This window comes from Hemitrygon akajei, chromosome 4 (genome assembly GCF_048418815.1).
Source record: "Hemitrygon akajei chromosome 4, sHemAka1.3, whole genome shotgun sequence".
Classification (NCBI taxonomy): Eukaryota; Metazoa; Chordata; class Chondrichthyes; order Myliobatiformes; family Dasyatidae; genus Hemitrygon; species Hemitrygon akajei.
In genome coordinates this window covers 96,239,060-96,260,602 of record NC_133127.1, presented here as the reverse complement: position 1 = coordinate 96,260,602, position 21,543 = coordinate 96,239,060, and the positions used below count along the sequence as shown (strand labels likewise).

At 40.1% G+C, this 21,543-nt stretch overlaps 1 protein-coding gene across 1 annotated transcript in view; it reads right to left on the bottom strand.

Annotated features, from left to right (window-relative positions):
* The window catches only part of LOC140726010 (uncharacterized), a 529,984-nt gene that overhangs the window by 288,530 nt on the left and 219,911 nt on the right, over window positions 1–21,543 (bottom strand). Inside the window, exon 4 of the mRNA XM_073041909.1 lies at window positions 21,125–21,170. Within this exon, the coding sequence (XP_072898010.1) occupies window positions 21,125–21,170 (46 nt within the window). The remainder of the gene's footprint in view (window positions 1–21,124; window positions 21,171–21,543) is intronic.

Genomic DNA, 21,543 nt, shown 5'->3' with positions numbered 1-21,543 from the left:
TCAGCTGCCTGGCAGTATCATTTCTGATGAATTAAGAAGAAAGGTGGCTCAACTGACAAAGAGGGGAGTTAGAGGTCAAGTTACAAGACAGGGAAAGGATAAGGAGGGGTTAGAGCTCAAGACGGAATACTCCATGATCATGCCCATAGACAGATATCGGCCGGCAAACATTGTGGATAGAGGATGGAAACCCCTTAGGCCAGTGGATCCTGCAGGCAAGAGACACAGGTCGGCAAGCCCGAAGACTGAAGCTTGGAGTTCGGGGTCTCATCATCTATAAGTCCTGTGGTCAATACCAAAAGAGGGGGGGGGGGGGGGGGGGTGTGGGGTGTGTGTGTGTGTGTGTGTGTGTGTGTGTGTGTGTGTGTGTGTGTGTGTGTGTGTGTGTGTGTGTGTGTGTGTGTGTGTGTGTGTGTGTGTGTGTGTGTGTGTGTGTGTGTGTGTGTGTGTGCGCGCGCGCGCACAAGGTGGAGGGAGGAGGGGGAGGTAGGAGAGGAAAAGGGGCGGGGAAAGGAAAGGGGGAATGGGGAGAGGTTGTGAGGGGGTGGAGAAGGAGTGGGAGGGTGAAAGGTGGAGTGGGGTGGAAGGGGAGAGGGGGTGGAAGGTAGGAGGGGTGGAGTGGGAGGAAAGGTCGAGTGGGAGGAAGGTCAAGTGGGGGGTGGGTGGGAGAGAAACCTTGTTTTGCTGTGTTGCTGTTCTTGTGTTGTTCTGCTGAACATTGTGGACATGTTATGTTGGTGCCGGATTTTGTGACGACACTTGGCGAGGTGCCTCCAGCACATCCTTAGGTTGTCTTGTTTGTTAATGCAAATGATGCATTCCTCTATGTTTTGATACATAAAATTGGAAATGAGATGCAGAGCAGTAAGTGAATTTGAGTTTAGAGGTGAAATGAATATTCATGAATGCTCAAGAATAAATAAAAGCTGTTGGAAGTACTAATGAGTAGTGCTATGAGAAGAGGAGTTAACTATTACATTAATGATTGCAGTTACATTTCAATGGATCTCCCTGTTCCTGTAAATAGTAAAACTCTTAACATGTATCCTGTGTTTTGTTCACAAATATCAGTACTCCTATCATAGCAAAATATCAGAGATGTTTTGCAAATATGTGCACAAGACTTCACTTTGAACTTCTCAACCTCATTAGTCACCCAACATGTGCAACGAAATAGTACATTACCAAATGGAAAACAACCTGTGCTACTTAATTGGCTGTCAGTCAAAAACATTGTTTCCATCTTTCATTAAACAGCTAAATGACCTTTTTCAAAAGGTTGCTCAGAGCAATGTTCAGCTCTTAGAGACCTCGAACAATCGAGGAATGCAGACAGCATAGAGCACATCAGCATTAAGGCAGCTCCTAAAGGGGTGTTACATCTACTTCAGCATGCTGGGGGGGTTTTTCCAGTACAATCATCATGCATTAAAAATCCTCCAAGTACACTTTGCTATAAGCCTGACAAATCTTGAATTCTGATACAGTGTGATCATCAAATATTTACTTGTTCCAAGAAGCAAGAATCAAGCAGCACAAGGAAAGAAATAGGGAGCCAAGGGATTATACTCCCCAATTTCTAAAAGATAATGCTTCATGTTTTTTTAATAGTTTGCTTCAAAGGTTCTTGATATTCTCGCAATGTAGAGTCTAATATTTCTGCAATCTTTCAGAGAAATTTGAAGAAGCATGCAACAAAATTGATTTGGAAGTGCACAATGATAACTGTATTTGCTGTTGTGCAGAAGGAAGAAATGTGTTCTGTACAGCCTTTAAAAACTAAGGTTATTATGCAGCCTGATGGCACAATGTCATCCAATCCCTAATTCTTCAATGACATGTCGATTTGCAGAACCTAGAGATGCCTCTTGGAGCTAAAACACTGTCATTTCCAGGCTATCAAGCTTAACAGCAACAAATCAAGCTATCAGGGAAAAATAAGACTGCAAGTTTCAGCACATCTCCAAGGTCACCTGGTTTTATACAGCTCCATTCCCACCCTCTCCCCATTTAACAAGCTTCTTTCCCTTCTTTACTAGTTCTGATGAAGAGTCTTGAATGATAACTCTCCACCCCCACCCCCCCACCACCTTTAGATTCAGCCTATTTTGCTGTGTATTTCCAGCATTTCCCACTTAGGTTTTCATTATCTTAATTCTCATTTACTGGTTTATCTAACATTATGTGCCATCTCAAACTAAGGAAGACTTAATTATTTTGAAAGATGCTACATTTATCAATTTCAATAGATACAATACCAAATGAAGGTGGCAAAGGTTATCAATCAAAATCAATTTAAAAAATCATTACTGACTAAAATATTAATACTGTATTCAAAATGCACATTCTTGATTAGGTACTTAACAGTGATCTAATAAACAGAGAAGATTCAAGAGCTTGAACTCATAAAAACTGAAGAATCTTTATATTACACGTCTGTCATACACCACAGAAGGAGGCCATCTAGCCTAACATGTATAAATTGGCACTTTGACAGAGAAATTATTAATCCTTTGCACTTTCTGCAAAGTCTTGTAAAGTTTTTCATTATGCATTATCTAATTACTTTGTGAATGACCCTATACTGCCACCCTTTCAGGCAAAAATTTGCAGGATGTGTTGTATGCTGTTATCTTAATGGTTGTTTCTTACTCAACCACCTTAAGTTTGTGTCCCTTTGCTACAGATCCTTCTGCTGCCTAGCACAATTGTTCCTAATTTACCATAGGAAAACCATTCATAATTTTAAACATTTAATCAAATCTTTTAAACACCTTATCTGCTTTGAAAGCAACTCTACCTTCCAAATACTACATTTCACCATCATTTGCATTAACCTGTAAATCTCCACAGATCTAACTCAAGTACTTGATATCCATTATAAAACAGAATGAAACAGTCTTCTCCACTTGAGGCCTGTCTTATAAAACTTTAAAACCTTAAAAGTATTTTTGAGCATCTGAGTCTTGAAAATGCAATAAAACTTTGTTAGAAATTTGAAATACAACAGAAAATAGTGGAATTGGTTAGCAAATCAGGCATCACCTGTGGAAGGAGAAACTGCTTTCCCTGCTTTTCTCAGTTCTAAGCAGGTACTCCCCAACAACTGAGTACTTCCAAAAATTTCACTTTTTATTTCACAGCCAGACCGTGGTGTGTTATTCAGTTTGTATTGGCCTGTATATTGGTGATAAACGGCAGTGTGTTAATGGCATCTGCACTTGCATAATCAGAGAAGTTTCTAAGCTTACTCATTTAGAGCTGGCACTGATCGCTTAAAGCTCTCCATCACTCCGCTCTCCAGGAAGGCCAGCCTGCTGATCTTCCATAGCTGGGAAAACTGCCTGACTGATCCTGCACCAAAGAATCTGCAAACTTTTGTTTATATCCATACGTCTTATAGGGTAGTCATATTTCTTTCAATTTTCTAGGTGCTAATGCTTTAAAATTATGGTTAGCCCTATATTTTGACACTATTTTTGAAATGTTTATGAATTTAGAAGCAGCTACTGGTAAGGTTGGTAAATCTATGATTAACGCTCTTCTCACTGTTCTTCGGGGGTTTTTATTGTAGGTCTTGTCTAAAGATGGCGCCAGATGTTTTTGCGGACCTGTACGACTTCTTCCAGCACATCCGCGAAACAGCTTAATTTCTTCTCTTCTCATGTCTCTTTTGCTAGTGATGACAAAATGTTGGGATGGACAACAGTTTGTGAGGGACTCTAGATCATGGTTTCTAGGGGCTTTGCGAATTCTTGCATGGTAGGTAGTGGGGGTTGATAACTTTACTGGAGCAAGTTGTGGGAAGGGAGGTAGAAGGTCAATGCTTTTGCTGCTGTTTGTGTGTGGAGGGCTTTGGGGCTCTAAGATTTTCTGTCGTTCATTCTTTGGGGTTTTGGTTGTGTTTTGCTTCCAAAGAGTAAGGATTTCAGGTTGTATACTGTATACATTCTCTGAACTACTAAACCATTGTAATGTCTGAAGCCCTACCACCATTCAGAGCCCTGAAATTGCAAGCATGTATGCCTGACACAGCAGTCATTGTAGGTGGCAGACATGTTCCAGAAAAATTCAAATCAAAGGGACTTCTAATTCTTTCCATCATCTTTCCATGTACTTTTTAAAAATTCTATTATAGCCCTGGACCCCACAGCACCAGATTTTCCAGCAATTGCTTGGACACAAATTGCCTTTACCTCTCTTACCTTATAAATCCCCTCTTCTGATTGGTGCTCAGAGGTGCAGGGACATCAATCTCCATACGCTCCTCTGCTGAAAGTGTTGCCTGTCCTCTCTATGGTCCCTTCCCCAGGTGTACCTGCTCTTTCCCTACCGTATGGCGGAAGTGTAATCCATTTCTCATTCTCCATGACTACCTTGTTAAAATTATGGCTACTGGGTCTGGTGCATCCATTTTGTGAATCTTCAGACTTCTTACATATTTTGACACCACCAACACTGAGGCTTTATAAGGCAGCCAGCGCACAGATCAAGTTGCTGCAAGACAACTTTACTGTTCAAAGCTGTACTTTAAAAATATACAACCACTTAATTCAAGTGACTTAATCCAACCAATGGCAATGACTCCAAATGCACTGCATTGGCTTTTCACCACAAAAGGCAACTAGACCCATCTACACAACTATTCACGACTCAACATTCTTTCTTCCCCAGAAACTGTGAAGTTTCACCTGTACTTAGACAACAAGAAGTATTTGAAGCATTTTCTTTACACGTCTTGCCCGATGATTCACTGGCTTGTAGCATATTCAAGGTGCATACAGATTGTTAAGTGCTCAACCGGCAAGCAGCTGCACCGTTGAGGTACTCTGCACATTTATAGTACGTACATTCTGTGTAATACCTCAACTCTACCTTTTAGCTCCCTTAATTTCTTAAAAGTAGTCAATCTCTGTCCTGAATATACTCATGATTGAGTCTCCACAGATCTTTTTGGACAAAGAATTCCAAAACATTCTGAACATTGAATTAAAAGTCTTCTTCTCATTTCTGCTTGGAGTGGCTGAACATTTCTTTAAAACTCACACTTCTACAAACCTAAACCAAGGAAAACATCTTCCCCACTTCCGCATATCTACTCTGTCTAATTCCTTTAGAACATTTCAATAAGATTCTTCCATAATCAAGAAAATATAGGTTCAGAGGAATGATCATGATGGGAAGAATGGAGTGGTAGTAGAGTGAACACCTAAGTTGGGTAAGATGCTCTCCAAAGGGTTTGTCTATTGGCGGGTGCTCAGGCAACTCCAGAGCCCGATCTAGGATCCATATATTCGGCTGCTGTGTGGACACAAGGTGAGCAGTGGCTATGGTTAGTGATTGGATCTTTTGGTGTTCATTTTCTCCTTTCACAACTGCCGTTTGTTCTCTGTGGCATAGCAGAGGTTGCTCTCATGTAGCACAGCTCCCTCTTGAACAGATTTCCTCTCTGTACATCTATTGAGTGCAATGTCTTCCTAGTTTTTAGATGTAATGTTGAATTTCTTCAGGCTGATTTTGATATGTTTCCTTTGCCCAGCAGGGGCTCACTGACCTTCCTTCTTCTGGAAGTATCAAATCTGTTTGTGGAGATGCAAGTTAGGCATCCAAATGGCATGACATATCCTTTGGAGTTGGTATTACTTTATCATGGTGGAGGATGCTGCTGATGCTGGTTTCCTCCAGTATGTTGGTGTTAGTGTGCCTGTCCTTTCAGATGATCCTCAAAATCTTTTGTAAGGTTCTTTGGTGGCATTGCTCCAGGGCATTCAGCTGTCTTCTGGGGGAGGTCCATGATTCAGCTCCATTTAGTAATGTAGGAAGGACGTCTGCCCTATAGACCAAAAGTTTTGTTTGGACCTTTGGGTTGTGGTCTTCAAAGGCTCTTTTCCTGAATTTTACACAGGCTCCACTATTGCTACTCAGGCAATGGTTGATCTCAGAATTGATGTCTGCTTTTGAGGACAGAATGCTGCCAAGGTAGGGAAAGTGGTCAATATTTTCAAGGACAATTTATATTCAAATACACCACCTAAGAATAGGGAGATAATAGAAGGGAGGCTCGAGAATGGAAGGGTTGAATGCGGACAAAAAAGGGCATGAGAAGCAGAACCCAGTGAAAAAGGCAGTGTGAGGAAGACAAGGCTAGTGGTGGTAATATGAGAAACTGAAGGAACAAGGAAACAAGGCTTCAGTTTATCAGAGAAAGAAAGCTGGAAGCATGTACTGTATAAGAAGAGGAAGAGGAACCTGGTTATGCAGCTAGAAAAAAAATACTAAAGCAGCAGTAGAGAAGGGGCAGAGAAAATGTGGGAAGAGGGATTAGCAGAGAGAAGAATTTAACAGAAGGCAGATGAGAAAACAGGAATGGAGGAAAAAGACAAAGTCATTACCATTATGGATTCAGAACAAATGTATTGAAATGCACTATAACAGCTTTGATCATGTTTAGGGATGTAATGTTAAATTTAAAATAACACACACGAAATGCTGGATAAACTCAGCAGATCAGGCAGCATCTATAGAAAGGAATGAAAGAGTCAATGTTTTGGGTCGAGTCCCTTCTTCAGGACAGGTCATAATGAAGTGTTTTGACCCAAAGTGACGACTTCAGCATTTTGTATGTGCTACTCTGGATTTCCAGCATCTGCAGAATCTCCTGTATTTGTACTTTTAAATTAAAATATCTTCTGTTGTGCATAATTAATGAAGTTTATTATAGAAATCCGATCATATAGCTATTGTTTATTATGAATGAACAACTATCAATGTGAAAACGTAGTCTGAAAATAAAAGTCACCTTCTTAAATTTCAAGACTTTAAGGGATGACTAAAACTATATCTACACAGGCATCATGAGATCGACTAGTCAGTTTTTAATCAAAATTTTCCCTTTTATAACCTGATCACTCCATGCATTTTAAGTATTTTGTGCTTTTAAAATGTTCAGTAAAATCAGACTAAAAATTGTTAATGAATTTCACAATTAACATTCTTCTGCGTGACATTCCAGTCTCTACGATTAAAGAAAATTACTTCTGTCTAAAGAATACTATATAGATCTTTGAATTCCATTAAACGTGTTTCACAATGGTCAACAACTGCAATTGTCTATATTTTTCCTTTCTGAAACTCTCACAGATCTTTGTTTTCAACATCTGACACAAAAATCATTATTTATTAAAACCAGAAACCTTAATGTACAATCATGTTTTGCTGAAACAGACACAGGAACCGACCTTTCAAACAGATGAACAAGAATGACTCCCACCATATTTCTATTGTGAACATCTTCTGCTATCATTTATTCATGTAATTGCTGAGATATTCCCACAGAAGTTTGGCTACTTCACTATGAAGAGTGGGAGCTACATCATAGGTCACTGAATACTAAAAGGCAATCTTCTGTCGCACGGCCATAAACTAAATTAAATGAAATCGGGTTCAAGGTTCCAGACCACTAATAAAAACTACATCTCACCTGCAATCGAATGAACAGCCAACACTACACAATGTACAATGTCGCAAAAATCCAAATGCTGACGTCTCCAATTGTTGCTTATGTCATAAAATCATTTCTTAAATAACTAGAAGGATCTTCTAATTCAGGAGAAAAATACATATGATATTTGAGAGGATATAAAGATTATATAATAAAATGCTGTCATTCATGACTTTAGGCACTCCAAATGTTTTACAGCCAATATTATGCATTTAAAGTAATGGGAATTGTTGAAGTTAAGATCCCAAGTACTGCAATGAAATTAAAGACCTTAAGTGAAGATGACTGAAACATATCTATCAGTCAGGAAGCCAGAAGCGTTCCTTTGCCCTTCCTTGAATAGTACCATCAGATCATCTACATCTTCCTAAATGGACAGATGGTGCCCTGATTTAATGTATCATTTGGATGGTGGCATAATCGGAAGTGTAAAATTCTCTCAGGACTGGAGTGCATTACATGCTGAGGTTACATGAGTGGGATGCTGGCATGCAATTGCCATGATCATTGGTGGTGAGATTATTTGCCCATGAACATGCCCATCTGAAAACTGCTGTAAGGTTGCTCAGAGAATGTTTTGCCCTCTCCTTATCTGCAAAATGCAGCTTACACTCAAACCTTTCAGCTAGCTTTTAAATGCTTCAAAAAGTCTCTGATATTGTGCTTGCAAACTTTGACAGCTCCATCAACTGTGCACCCATGTTAAGTAGAATACTGCCCATCTCCATCGCACCCGACTCCACAAATCTCACAATAAGCTACCAAAAATTATATTTTAAAGTATAAATTTTCTAGGGTAACAGACAGTGAAAAAGCACATCGTTAACTGGCATCAGATTATTTTCACGTCCTTCTGACTCAAAATTATTTGTGTCAACAGTGGCAGAAAGGAATGTGTGAATGATTGCTGCTGACAGGACCCAGTAACAAACTTCAACCAATCTGACTGATTGGTTCTGACCAACTTTAGTCTCATTCTCCAAACAACAGGATTGATTCTGACAAGCTGCAATCCGAATCTTAAAATGATCTGATGTGTTTTGACAGCCTTCAATCCAATCATCTGATTGGTTGATGAGGAAAATACCTAATTTCTTTGAAATGTTCTCATCTTAAAGCAATCATGATTGGCATATATTGACTACTGCAATGCAGTATTTTAACATACATATCTCCTTATTATGAGATTTTTTTTACATACAAGGCAGCCTTCTGGACTTAATTTCAACAATTTACAATCATCAACATTGCCTCCTCCCCAAACCAATTTTTGACTCACTCTATTTCTGTACTTGTTCTATAATTACCTCCTTTAATTTGTCCAGTCTTCCACCATGTCATAAATCTTTCCTTTAGATCTTTCTGCATTTTTCTTTATTCTTTTCTATTAAACCAGATCATCTCCAACCTTCATCCAGACCTGACCTGGCAAAGAAGTGGCAGATGGAATACAGCGTAGGGTATCTACAGTCACGCACTTTGATAGAAGGGACAAAGCATAGACTATTTTCTAAACAGGCGGAAAATTTAAAAAATCCGAGGTGGAAAGGGTCTTGAGAGTCCTCATGCAGGATTCCCTTAAGGTTAACTTGCAGACTGAGTTCTGGTAAGGAAGGCAAATGCAATGTTGGTATTCATTTTGAGAGGACTGGAGTATAAAAGCAAGGATTTAATGCTTAGGCTTTAAGGCACCATTGAAGCCTCACTTGAAGTATCGTGTGCAATTCTGGGCTCCTCATCTAAGAAAAGATATGCTGACATTGGAGAGGTTTCAGAGGAGGTTCACTAGAATGATTCTGGGAATGAAACAACTGTTGTACGAGAACTGTTTGATGGTTCTGGGCCTATACTTGCTGGAATTTAATGGAATGAAAGGGGGGGGGGGTCTCCTTGAAACTTAACCTATGTTGAAAGCCCTAGATAAAAGTGGATGTGGAAAGGATGTTCGCTATGGTGGGGGAGTCTAGAACCAGCGGGCAAAGCCCCAGCATAAAAGGACGTGCATTTAGAACAGAGGTGTGGAAGAATTTCTTTAGTCAGAGGGTGGTGAATCTGTGGAATTTGTCGCCACAGAATGGCTGTAGAGCCCATTTCATTGGGCGTATTTAAGGTGGAGGTTGATAGGTTCCTAATTAGTGGGCGTGAAAGGTTACAGGGAAAAAGCAAAAGAATGCAGTTGAGAGGGAAATGGACCAGCCATGCTGAAATGGCACAGCAGCATTGAATGTCCAAATTGGCTAATTCTGCCCATTACTTGTGGTCTTATGGTCTAACCTGAAAGGCTAACTCTTTCTATCTCATCTGCTGCTGCCTAACGTGAAATACTTTTACAGTGCTCCTCTCTCTTTATTAAGGTATTAGAGCTCCAGTGTTACTTGAATGTCATACGGTCAACTGATTACAGATTAGCTTTACTTGTCACATGTATAGCAAGCAAGTTTATTGTTGTAGCACTTTTCAAACACAAGACAGTTCAAAGTGCTTTACATAGAACAAGGTATAAAAATCAAACAAATCTCAGAAAATATATAAGAGAATAAAATCACACAAAAATAGATATGATAAACAGAAGTTACAGTGCAGGAGATTCAAATTAAAAGTTAAAGTGAAAAGAAAAGTTTTAAGCCTTGATTTAAAAGAACTTAAAGTTGGGGCAGACTTCAGATCCTTCGGAAGGTTATTCCAGACATGTGGAGCAGAGTAACTAAATGCTGCTTCACCATGTTTAGTTTTGCCCCTGGGGTCAGTAAGCAGACCTGCCCCCAGACAACCTGAGAGTTCAGGAAGGTTCATAATGCAGTGAAAAATCAGAGATGTATTTGGCCCTAGACCATTCAGTGGTTTAAAAGCCAGCAGTATTATCTTAGTTAATCCTCTGATGGACAGGAAGCCAGTGTAGCGATCAGAGATCTACTTTCTTGGTCTTATTGAGGACTCTAGAAGCAGCATTCTGAATGAGCAGCATGTGAAAATGCCATTACAGTAGCCAAGCCTACTAAAGATAAATGCATGGACGAGTTTTTCTAGATCTTACTGAGACATAAGCTCACTATATTCCTAAGATGGTAATAGGCTGACTTTGTAATTGTATTAATGTGACTAAGTCGGAGCCCATCACAACACCTGGCTTGGTTGAGGTCTGTAACAACAGAAACAATGAAACATACAGTGAAGTGTGTCATTTGCATCAATAACTAAGGATGTGCTGGAGGCAGCCCGCAGGTGTTGTAATGGTTCTGGTGCCAACATAACACACCAATTGTTTACTAACCCTTACTAGCCCATACATCTATGGCATGTGGGAAGAAACAGAAGCTCTAGGAAGGAACCCAAGCAGTCATGGGAGGAATGTACTAACTCCTCACAGGCATTGAACCCCATTTACTGATTGCCGTCCGCTGGCACTGTAAAGCATTGCGCCAACCACTGTATTAATAATCATGAAGCTCCCAACACAAAGCATATGAAACAATAACAGGAAAAGTTGCGAAAACTCATTAGGCCAGTCAGAAACAAGCGTCAATATTTTACATCCTTTATCAGAACGTTATCCATGACTAGCAAAAGTATTGATGCTGAAATTATTTCCATTATTTTCTGTCCCTTCTCTGTGTGCTTTAGTGGTAAGGGGAAACAGTGTCCAGTACTACATAATTAATGTAATTCACAATATCCTTCATCACAAGAATTCGTTTACTTGTCAGTGAAATTAATGTATTTAATTAACCTGCTGTGACAGATGAAGTAAAAACACTAGCTTTGGCTTTTCAGTGTGATTCCTGGTAATCTAATGTTTGGTGATTTTGCTAGTAGAGAAATATACCAGGTACAAGTTAATGGTGTGTTTTCAGTAGACAAAAAAAAACAGGCAACTGCCAGTGATGGGAACCACTGCACCTCTTAACACTTGATAAAATGGAACCAGCCAATCACCACCTAATCAATCGTACTGCCAGAATACTTCAACTTCAGTGCAAATATCTACAAAATCTCAAATGTAGTAATACATTATTTAGATAATGGACTTAGAATGATTGCTATATTGAACCATTAATGATAGTGCAACAAGAAACATGATTTAATTCATAAATTATTCATAAAAATATACACAGGTCTGATGCATATTTAAAAACTTAGAGGACCAGAGATTTTTTGGTGGGTCCACGAATTTTGCACTATGAGTTTGACAGGGACTTTATCATTTCTGGGAGAACTTTCTGATGAAGTTTCTTACCATCACTTTAAAAAGAAATTATACACAGAAGGTAATCCTAACAGAATGGATTTCCTGTATTAAGAATTATTGGTTTTGGATGTTGAAAGGAAGTGGCAGCCAGTCAATCCACAAGGCAAGGCAGAGGACTTCCACATCAGGACTCACATAGAGGGATCATGGATTTAGTCATTCCACGTGAATCAGTTAGTGTTTACAGTAGGGTTTCCTCCACATTGTAAAAATCAAATGCAGATTTTGTCACCACCTCCATGCAGACTGCCAGGCACCACTGAGTTTCCAACTGCCCACCACTTTAAATCAACACGATCTATTTACTGCACTGTTCAATGGAAGACTAACATAAACGAGAGAAAAACATCTTCCATCAGCCTTCCAAACTATGCTGAATTCAACACCTTCAGGTAACTTGCCTTCTTTCTAACAGAATGGACAAGGTCTCAACAGGTTATCCATCTGTAATATTTACTCAATTTTTCTCTTCACAAACTAAGAATTCATTTTTAAAGTTATTAATATAGGAATGTACTGTGCAAGTAAATTACAAGTTTTACTGTTTCTCAGCAGAAAAATAAACTTTATACATAACTCAAGTTCATACACTAGCCCTTACAGGAAAATTAGATTAGATTCTTTTTTGCTCAAATACATTCTTTTAAAAACTAAACATTACTGTGCAAAAGCCTTAGGCACATATATACAATATATATAGCTAGGGCACTTAAGAATTTTGCACAGTACTGTACAACAGTGTTTGATGATAAAATGTAGATAGCCATTTTAACCAAGATTACAAAGGTAGTTATGAACACACAGGCAAAACTAGACCACTAAATAGATACCAACAGAATGATATTTCATGAAGAAAAATGGATCATGGATAAACAAATTTCCACACTATACCCACCAATCTGAAATACCCAACTCCAAATAAAAAATAGAACCCTGTATCAGAGATAAACTTCAATAAAGAATAATGACAAACTCCTCTAACACAGGAAAAAGTTTCACCCAATTAATATTAGCAATCCCATCTGTCTCACCCTCACTGATTACCGGCCTTCATATTGCGCTATCTCCCTTGCCAAATACCTACTGTCCCCAAAATTCCCCTTCCCATTTCACAATGAGCAAGATACTTGGGTCTAATGTCACTTTGACAAGAATGTACCTTGAGCCACAGCACCCCACTTCTCCAATATTCAACAGCATCAACTCCTCTGACTTCATACAAACCCAATCCCTAGCAAACTCAGTTTTTAACAGTTGAAAGAGAAAAATTTTAACTTACAAGGAAAACTTTAATTTTAATTTACAAGGAAAACATTTTTTTTTACCATACTAGAGGTCGCTCAGCCGAACAGCCTCCATAACAATCCTATCAGTCCTATTCTTTCCTTCATTATTTCCCACATTGTTCTATGACTTACTCTGTATCACATACTAACAATTCCCCTCCTTCACTCATGTACACTCAGGGATAACTTACCGTAGTCAATTCACTTCCCAGCAATCACTGCAATGTAAAATGAAAATCAGAATATTCAGTGGATAACCACAGTCATGGCACAAACATGCAAACTCTACACAGATGTCACACAAGATCAGATCCTTGGAGCTGAGAAGAAGTACTAACTGTTGCACCAACATGCCTGTAACACCAGTCCTGAATATCAGCATTCAGATCCAAAATTCAAATCCAGAAATCAATCATACCCATGTCATGGAATAAGGACTAGGACGTACTGGGGGAAAACTATTTCCCTCTTCCTTCTCATGTCCAGGATGCAGACAGTGTTCAGTCCACATTCCTTCACTGTTGTATGGGCACGTAAAAATTAATTCACCCTCAAAAGTATATTAACCCCAATCACCAATGGCACCTCCAATATTTCGCAATACTGTACATCATTTCTATACAATTAGTTTTGTATTATTACCTAAATTCTTCGTATACTTATTTTCTAAAGTCCTGTCATATTCCAACTTCTGTTAGACAAGTTACCTACAAATTCTGTTTTATTTGAAGACCATAAGATATAGGAGCAGAATTAAGCCATTTGGCCCATCAAGTCTGCTCCGCCATTTCATCATTTCCCCCTCAGCCCCAGTCTCCTGTCTTCTCCCCTTATCCCTTCATGCCCTGACAAGTCAAGAATTATCAACCTCTGTCTTAAATATACCAACTGACTTGGCCTTCACAGCCACCTGTAACAACAAATTCCACAGATTCACTACTCCCTTGCTACAGAAATTCCTCCTCGTTTCAGTACTAAATGGACGACCCTCTCTTCTGAGTCTGTGTCCTCTGGTCTTAGACTCCCCCACTACAGGAAACATCCACTATATCTAGGTCTTTCAACATTCAGTAAGTTTCACTGAGGTCCCCCCTCATTCTTCTGAATTCCAATGATTAGAGGCCCAGAGCTACATATATGACAAGCCTTCCAATTCTGGAATCATTTTTGTTAATCTCCTTTGAACCTATCCAATGTCAGCACATCCTTTCTCAGATAAGGGGCACAAAACTGCTCACAATACTCCAAGTGAGGTCTCACCATCAGCTTATAAAGCCTCAACTTTTCATCCTTGCTTTTATATTCTAGTCCTTTCGAAATAAATGCTAATATCGTATTCACCTTCCTACTTCCAACTCAACTTGCAAATTAACCTTTAGGGAATCCTACAGGAGGACTCCCAAGTCCCTTTGCACCTCAGATTTTTGAATTTTTTCTCCATTTCAGACCTACCTGCAACCCCCATCATCCATCACCCTGACATCTTAGTATCCGCTTTCTCACCCCACATTACAAAAACTGCTCTCCCTACCCCCCTTCACTTCAACTCCCTTGTACCTGTACTTAGGATCTGTGAGAGGGAGGTGAGTCAGCTGTCCCGGAGGCAGAAGACCAGGAAAGCGCCAGGTCCAGCCAGTGTGTCGCCCTCCCCCCCTCCTGAAGACCTACGCTGATCAGCTGGCCCCCATCTACACACAGATCTTCAATAGATCACTGGAGCTGTGTGAAGTCCCTCATTACTTCAAACTCTCCATTATCATTCCAGTCCCTAAGAAACCCACTATCAAGGGACTAAATGTCTACAGGCCTGTTGCTTTGACATCTGTGGTCATGAAGTCCTTTGAGAGACTAGTGTTGGTTCACCTGAAGGACATCATAGGCCCCCTACTGGACCCCCTGCAGTTTGCTAATCGGGCAAATAGGTCAGTGGATGATGAAGTCAACATGGGACTGCATTACATTCTACAACACCTCAACAACCCAGGAACTTCTGTGAGGGTCCTGTTTGTTGACTTCAGCTCGGCGTTTAACAACATCATCCCAGAAATCCTCCACTCCAAACTCACCCAGCTTACTGTCTCCCCCGCCATCTGTCAGTGGATCACAAGCTTCCTGACTAACAGGGTGCAGTAAGTGAGGCTGGGGAGCATCATCTCTAGCACCCAGACAATCAATACCAGTGCCCCCCAGGGATGTGTGCTCTCCCACTGCTCTTCTCCCTTTACACTAATGACTGCATCTCACAGGATCCATCTGTTAAACTCTTGAAGTTTGCAGATGACACAACTGTCACTGGCCTTATCCGAGATGGTGAAGAGTCTGCATACAGACGGGAGGTGGAACGGCTGGCCCTCTGGTGTGGTCAGAACAATTTGGAGCTAAATATGCTCAAGACTGTGGAGATGACAGTGGACTTCAGGAGGAGCCCCCCCAATACTCCCCCCACTCACTATACTCAACAGTATTGTGTCTGCTGTGGAGACCTTCAGATTTCTGGGTGTCACAATCTCCCAGGATCTGAAGTGGCCACCCAACGCAGACACTCTTATCAAAAAGGCTCAGCAGAGGTCGTATTTCCTACGTCAGCTCAGAAAGTACAACCTGCCTCAGGAGCTGCTGATTCAATTCTACTCAGGAATAATCCAGTCTGTTCTCTGTTCATCCATCACTGTCTGGTTTGGATCAGCTACCAAACAAGACAAGAATAGACTCCATAGAACCGTCAGGGCTGCAGAAAGGATTATTGGTGTGAAGCTGCCCTCGATCATGGACTTGTATGCATCTGGAGTCAGTAAGCGAGCAAGTAGCATTATTGTAGACCCATCACACCCTGGACATCACCTGTTCCAACTCCTTCCTTCTGGTAGGCGCTTTAGATCACTGTATGCCAGGACAAATAGGTACAAGAACAGTTTCTTTCCATATGCCATCAGTCTTATTAACACTTGAATTTTAGTCTATTATAGATCAAGTCCACCTGTACATTCAGTGAGGTGGACCTCATTGTATATAGTTCGTGATTATTTGCACTATTGTTTTCGTTTGCTTTTAATTCTGTACAGAGAGAGCTCAAATTCCCTGTATGTGTCCTCATACTTGGCAATAATAAAAGATTCTGATTCTGATTTAGAAAAGAGTACACACTTTTATTTCTTTTACTAAAGTTCTGAATTGAATATGTTGGAAAAATTGGTCCTGACTAGAGGGGAAGTAGCATGAAGACAAATTTGTTTTTGGCGGACACAATGTGCATTATAGACTTCACTGTTAAGATTCATGAAAAGGTTTATGGAAAAACTAGCATTGATCTAGAAATAATAAACATGTGCTTGCCTAATTGCTCACAAATATGGTTCATAAGTTGTGTTGTGCCTTAAAATAACAAGGGAGGGAATATTTTCAAGGTGGTTTCAACATATATAGTTTTCAGGAAGAGAATTTCATTGGATTTTTCAATAAGCTTTCTTAATTGTAGATATAATTTGGATACTTGCATGTGTTGCAATTAAAATCTTCTCCAGCATGTTGTAATTTAGCAAAGTATCTACACAAGTTACACAGGGACTGTTTGAAGATAGGTTCTGAATATATTTCAGAAATTGTAAATTTTAATTGTGATGTAAGTTAAGGAAATAGAGACATCTCAAGTGGAAAACTAGAGCTAGGAAGATTAAGTAGGCATAGTGAGGGAATACCATCTAAAAGAAAACTACGGGGAGTATTGGATGTTGAAAGTCATCTCCAAACATAGAAGCAAAAGCTGGGAATGCTCAGAAATGTAAAGCAATGGAAAAAAGCCTCATTTACTCATTAGAGGTGTTGGGTAGATTGCAGAAGAAGAGATGGGGAAGAATCAAGGGCAATGACCATAATTTCAAAGGTTAGGGCAAGGGAGGGAATGTCATGTTTGGTTTCAGGGAAGCAGCAGAAATATGACCATCATTGGGGCAGTCATAATTAAAATTTTACCCCAGTGCAGTGATTAATCATCCCAGAATACTATCTGACCTGCAGTCTCCTTTCGTTCCCAGTTTACGTCCAATCAAAATGTCAACACATATTAGCAAATTCCCCAATGCAAACTAGTTTGGAAAAGGTGCTTCACTATTCACAGCAAGGCCCAGCATGCCAGAATATCTCCAGTACCCTGACATTTCCACAAGGTTGGGTTCAGAACAAACCATCTCATCTTGCCTCTAGCAAACTCATTTCTTGTCTATCTCAATAACTTGGGGTATATTCCATCAAACCCTTGGGACATCAAATTTAGCATTCTGCAACAGACTCAAAACAATGTCTTCCTTTATCTCAAAATGCCCTAGCATACTGGCATGCTCCACCCCAATTTCTCTGACCTCCACTCACTTCTCCTTGGTAAATACTGTCACAAGGTACCTATTTAATGCCTTGATTACATTTTCCACCTGCAAGCTCACCTTTGTCCCTTTATCCTTGAGTGACCCTACCCTCTCCCCAGTTATCCTCTTGCTCCTGATGTATGTATAGAATGTCTTAGCATTCTCTGCAATCCTACCTGCTGAGCACTTTTCATGGCCTACTCTGGCTCTCCTAATTCCCTTAATAGAACATAGATCAGAACAGCACAGGAACAGGCCATTCAGCCCACAATGTTGTGCTAAACCATCTAGGAAGCATATCAAAAACACCCAAACACTAATCCTCCTACCTACACCATGTCCATATCCTTCCGTCTTTCTTACATCCATGTGCCTATCCAAACATCTCTTAAAAGCTTCTAATGCATTTTTCTCCACCACCATACCTGGAAGCACATTCTAGGTATCCAGGAGTTTGAGTAAAACAAAACTTAACCCTCACATCCCATTTGAACCGAACCCATCTCACCTTCAATGCTTGCCCTCTGGTATTAGACATTTCAACCCTGGGTAACAGATACTCCTGTCCACTCTATCTACACTTCTTCAAAATCTTGTAACCCTCCACCAGATCTCCCCTCAGCCTCTGAGATGCTCTACAGAAAACAACTCAAGTTTATCCAGCCTCTCATGATAGATCATGCCCTCCAAACCAGGCAGCACCCTGGCAAACCTCTTCTGCACCCTCTCCAAAGCTTCAACATCCTTCCTATTGTAGACCAATGAAAGCCGCAGGCAATAATCCAGAGGTGCCCTAACCAGAGTTTTATAAAGTTGCAACATAACTTCCTGACTTTTGAACTCAATGCCTTGACTAATAAAAGCAAGCATTCCATAAGCCTTCTTAACCACTTTATTGACCTATGTAGTCACTTTCAAGGAGCTATGAACTTGGATCCCAAGATCTCTCTGCTCAGCAACACTGTTGAGGATCTTGCCCGTTACGATGCACTGTCTCCTTGCCTTTGCACTACCAAGGTGCAACACCTCATAGTTATCTGGGTTAAATGCCATCTGCCATTTCTCATCCCACATCTGCAACCGACCTATATTATTTGCCAGTCTTCCACACTATCCATAGCTCCACCAATCTTGGTATCATCCACAAACCTACGAACCCACCCTTCTATATTTTCATCCAGGTCATTTATATACATCACAAACTGCAGAGGTCCCAGCACAGACCCCTGTGGAATACCGCTAATTAAAGACCTCCAGCTTGAGTAAATCCTTTCAACCACACCCCTCATCTTTTATGCACAAGCCTGTTCTGAATCAAACAGCCAATTCAATGCAGACTTCATGCATCTTAATCTTCTGGATTAGCATCCGATGAGGAACTTTGTCAAATGCCTTACTAAAATCCATGTAGACAACATCCACTGTTCTACCCTCATCGACCTCTCTCGTCACCTTGTTAAAAAAACTCAATCAAGTTGGTAAGGCATGACCTGTCACGCACAAAGCCATGCTGGCTCTCCCTAATTAGGCCATGGGCTTCCAACATGTTATCCTGTGGAATTTTCTCCCAGCAATTTCCCTGAAACTGACATGAGACTCATCTATAGTTCCCCGGATTTACCCTTGTTCCTTCCTTAAATAGAGGTACAGCATTTGGCACTCACAGTCCTCGGAGACCTCGTCTGCGGCTAGAGGGCACAGAGGTACTCGGCAAGGGCCCAGCAATCTCGTCTCTTTCCTCTTTCAATAACCTGGGATAAATCCCATCAGGTCCTGGGAATTATCCAACAATTCCTCCTCCTTGACTTCTAAATACCCTATACATTCAGCACTGACTTACTGGTCCTCCATAGCCTTTTCCTTGGTAAATACTTTCCGAGTTCTTTTCTACCTTCTTTATAATTCTCAAGGGTTTTGTTTTCATTTTAGCACCCTCAATCATGCATACCATTTCTGTTCTTGACTAAACTCACCACCTCTTTTGTTTTGTTTGCCTTTCCATCCTTGTCCTTCCTTCTAACTGAAGCATAACTGTCCTATAATTTGTGCAATCTCCACATGTCAGATGCAGATTTGCCGAAATATGTTTGCTCCCAATTAACTCTCCCTAGTTCCTGCTTACTACTCTTGCAATTTGCTTGGTCCTAAATCAGTACTCTTGCGCAAGGCCCATATTCATTTGGGTTACAGCTATCTTAAAACAAAGCAGCTATGATTATGTTTCATAGATTCACCTCACTGAAAGCTCAGTCAGCTGGCTAGACTCATTTTTCAATACCAGATCCAGTATGGCCCCTCTTCTCAATTAACTTTCTACATACAGATTTAAGAAACATCCTGGATGAACTTAAAAATCTGTCTGTAATGGGGAAGTTGAAGCCACCCACAACAAGAAGCCTGGTGGTTTTGCTCCTTCCCCTAATCAGCCTGCAAATCTGTTGCTTAACGTCCCAGTGGCTACCGAGGTCAGTAGCATAATGCATCTTTACATCATAATGCTTAAGAGTGCATGCATTTATTTCTGTTTCTACATCTTCTGAGTGCAGATGTGACACTGCCTCTAATTAACTGTATAACTCCCTCCCATCTTTTAATTCTCTCCCCATCTTTTCTAAAACATCAAAACCCTGGAAGATCAAGCATCCCATGCTTCCCCCCCGCCTCTCAATCAGGTCTCTGTAATGGCCACAATGTCATAGTTCCATGTCCAATTCATTCTCTCAGTTCATCGCCTTTCATACTCCTAGCACTGAAATAAACACACTTTAACCCATCATTGCTCATGCCTCTTCTTCCTATGACACTTATCTTGCTCTCTGCTTTCTGACCTGGTGTTCTGGTTCCCATTCCCATGTCAAACAATCTCTCCCCCTCAGGATATTGGTTCCACTCCAGTTAGGGTTCAGAAGGTTTAGATCAGGTGGGAGATACCTGCCACTAAGAATAAGTATTTCACTTCAGTGAATCTACTTGAAGCAGGTTCCCAGGCCAAACTCCATATGCTTTCACCTGCTCAGACAGGTCTTTTAAATTATAATGAAGCTTCATTGCAAAAGCTTATTTCTGCATGAGTGCCAAACACTGTCCACAGGGCACACACGTGTGTATAAAAACCAGACAAACAGCGACCAGAAGTGTACATACAGTATTAGATACTGCTGCTCTCTTTCTACCTAATTATGTTAGATATATGGAGGACAAAGAATGGAAATTATAGACTTTGTGGATGGCCCTTTAGATCCCAGGTCATCCAAGAGTAAAGAAAAACTACAGGTGCTAGATAAATTGCAACAGTAACAAGAGAATGCTGGAAATACTCAGCAGAACGGGCAGCATCTGTGAAGAAAGAAACAGAGTTAATGTTCCAAGTTGATGACCACTCAGCAGAACATGCACCATCAGTTGATACATCATGAGGGATTTTCTGATGAAGTTATATGTTCACTACGCACGAAAATTTCAGGCCAAAGACTAGTGGAATGAAGGTAGATGTTTTAAACACAATATTCAAGTAAAATTCTCCCATAAATGAATTAGCTACTCACCCAACATGATCTCATTAGAACAATATTAATAAACAACTGCATCCAGCTTTAAAATTTTCAATCATTCATGCTACTTTAAAAACCTATTGAGAAAACTCAATGTTTTTTTCAGATCATGCCGACATGACATTTTTTTCAAATATAAAAGCCCCATTTTCATAATTGAAATTAACCCTATGATATAGTACCTTGGTCCATGTGTCGGCCAGTGTTCCAGTTCCTGAAATAGTCATCCTGGAAAAAAAAAGACGAGTGATTACAATACGTCAATCTGTTTGTGGGTTAATAACGTTTTCAGCTTGTGATTAAATAATGACAAGAGAAATACAATTTAAAAGTAGTACAAACCTCAACTTCCTGCAAAGGCAAGCATGAGAAACAAGAGAGAAAGAATTAAATAATAAATTTGGAAAATAAACTTGGTCAAAATATAAACAAAGCATAATTACGTCTGAGTTCCATTCTAAAATTTCACATCAATGCCATTTACAAGTCACAGAAATACCATCATATCTTAAGCACACAGTATTCCATGACATTAGACGCGGTACAGGAAAACATTAAGATGCCAGACTAACTTATTCTCCAATTTCATAACCAATTTTGT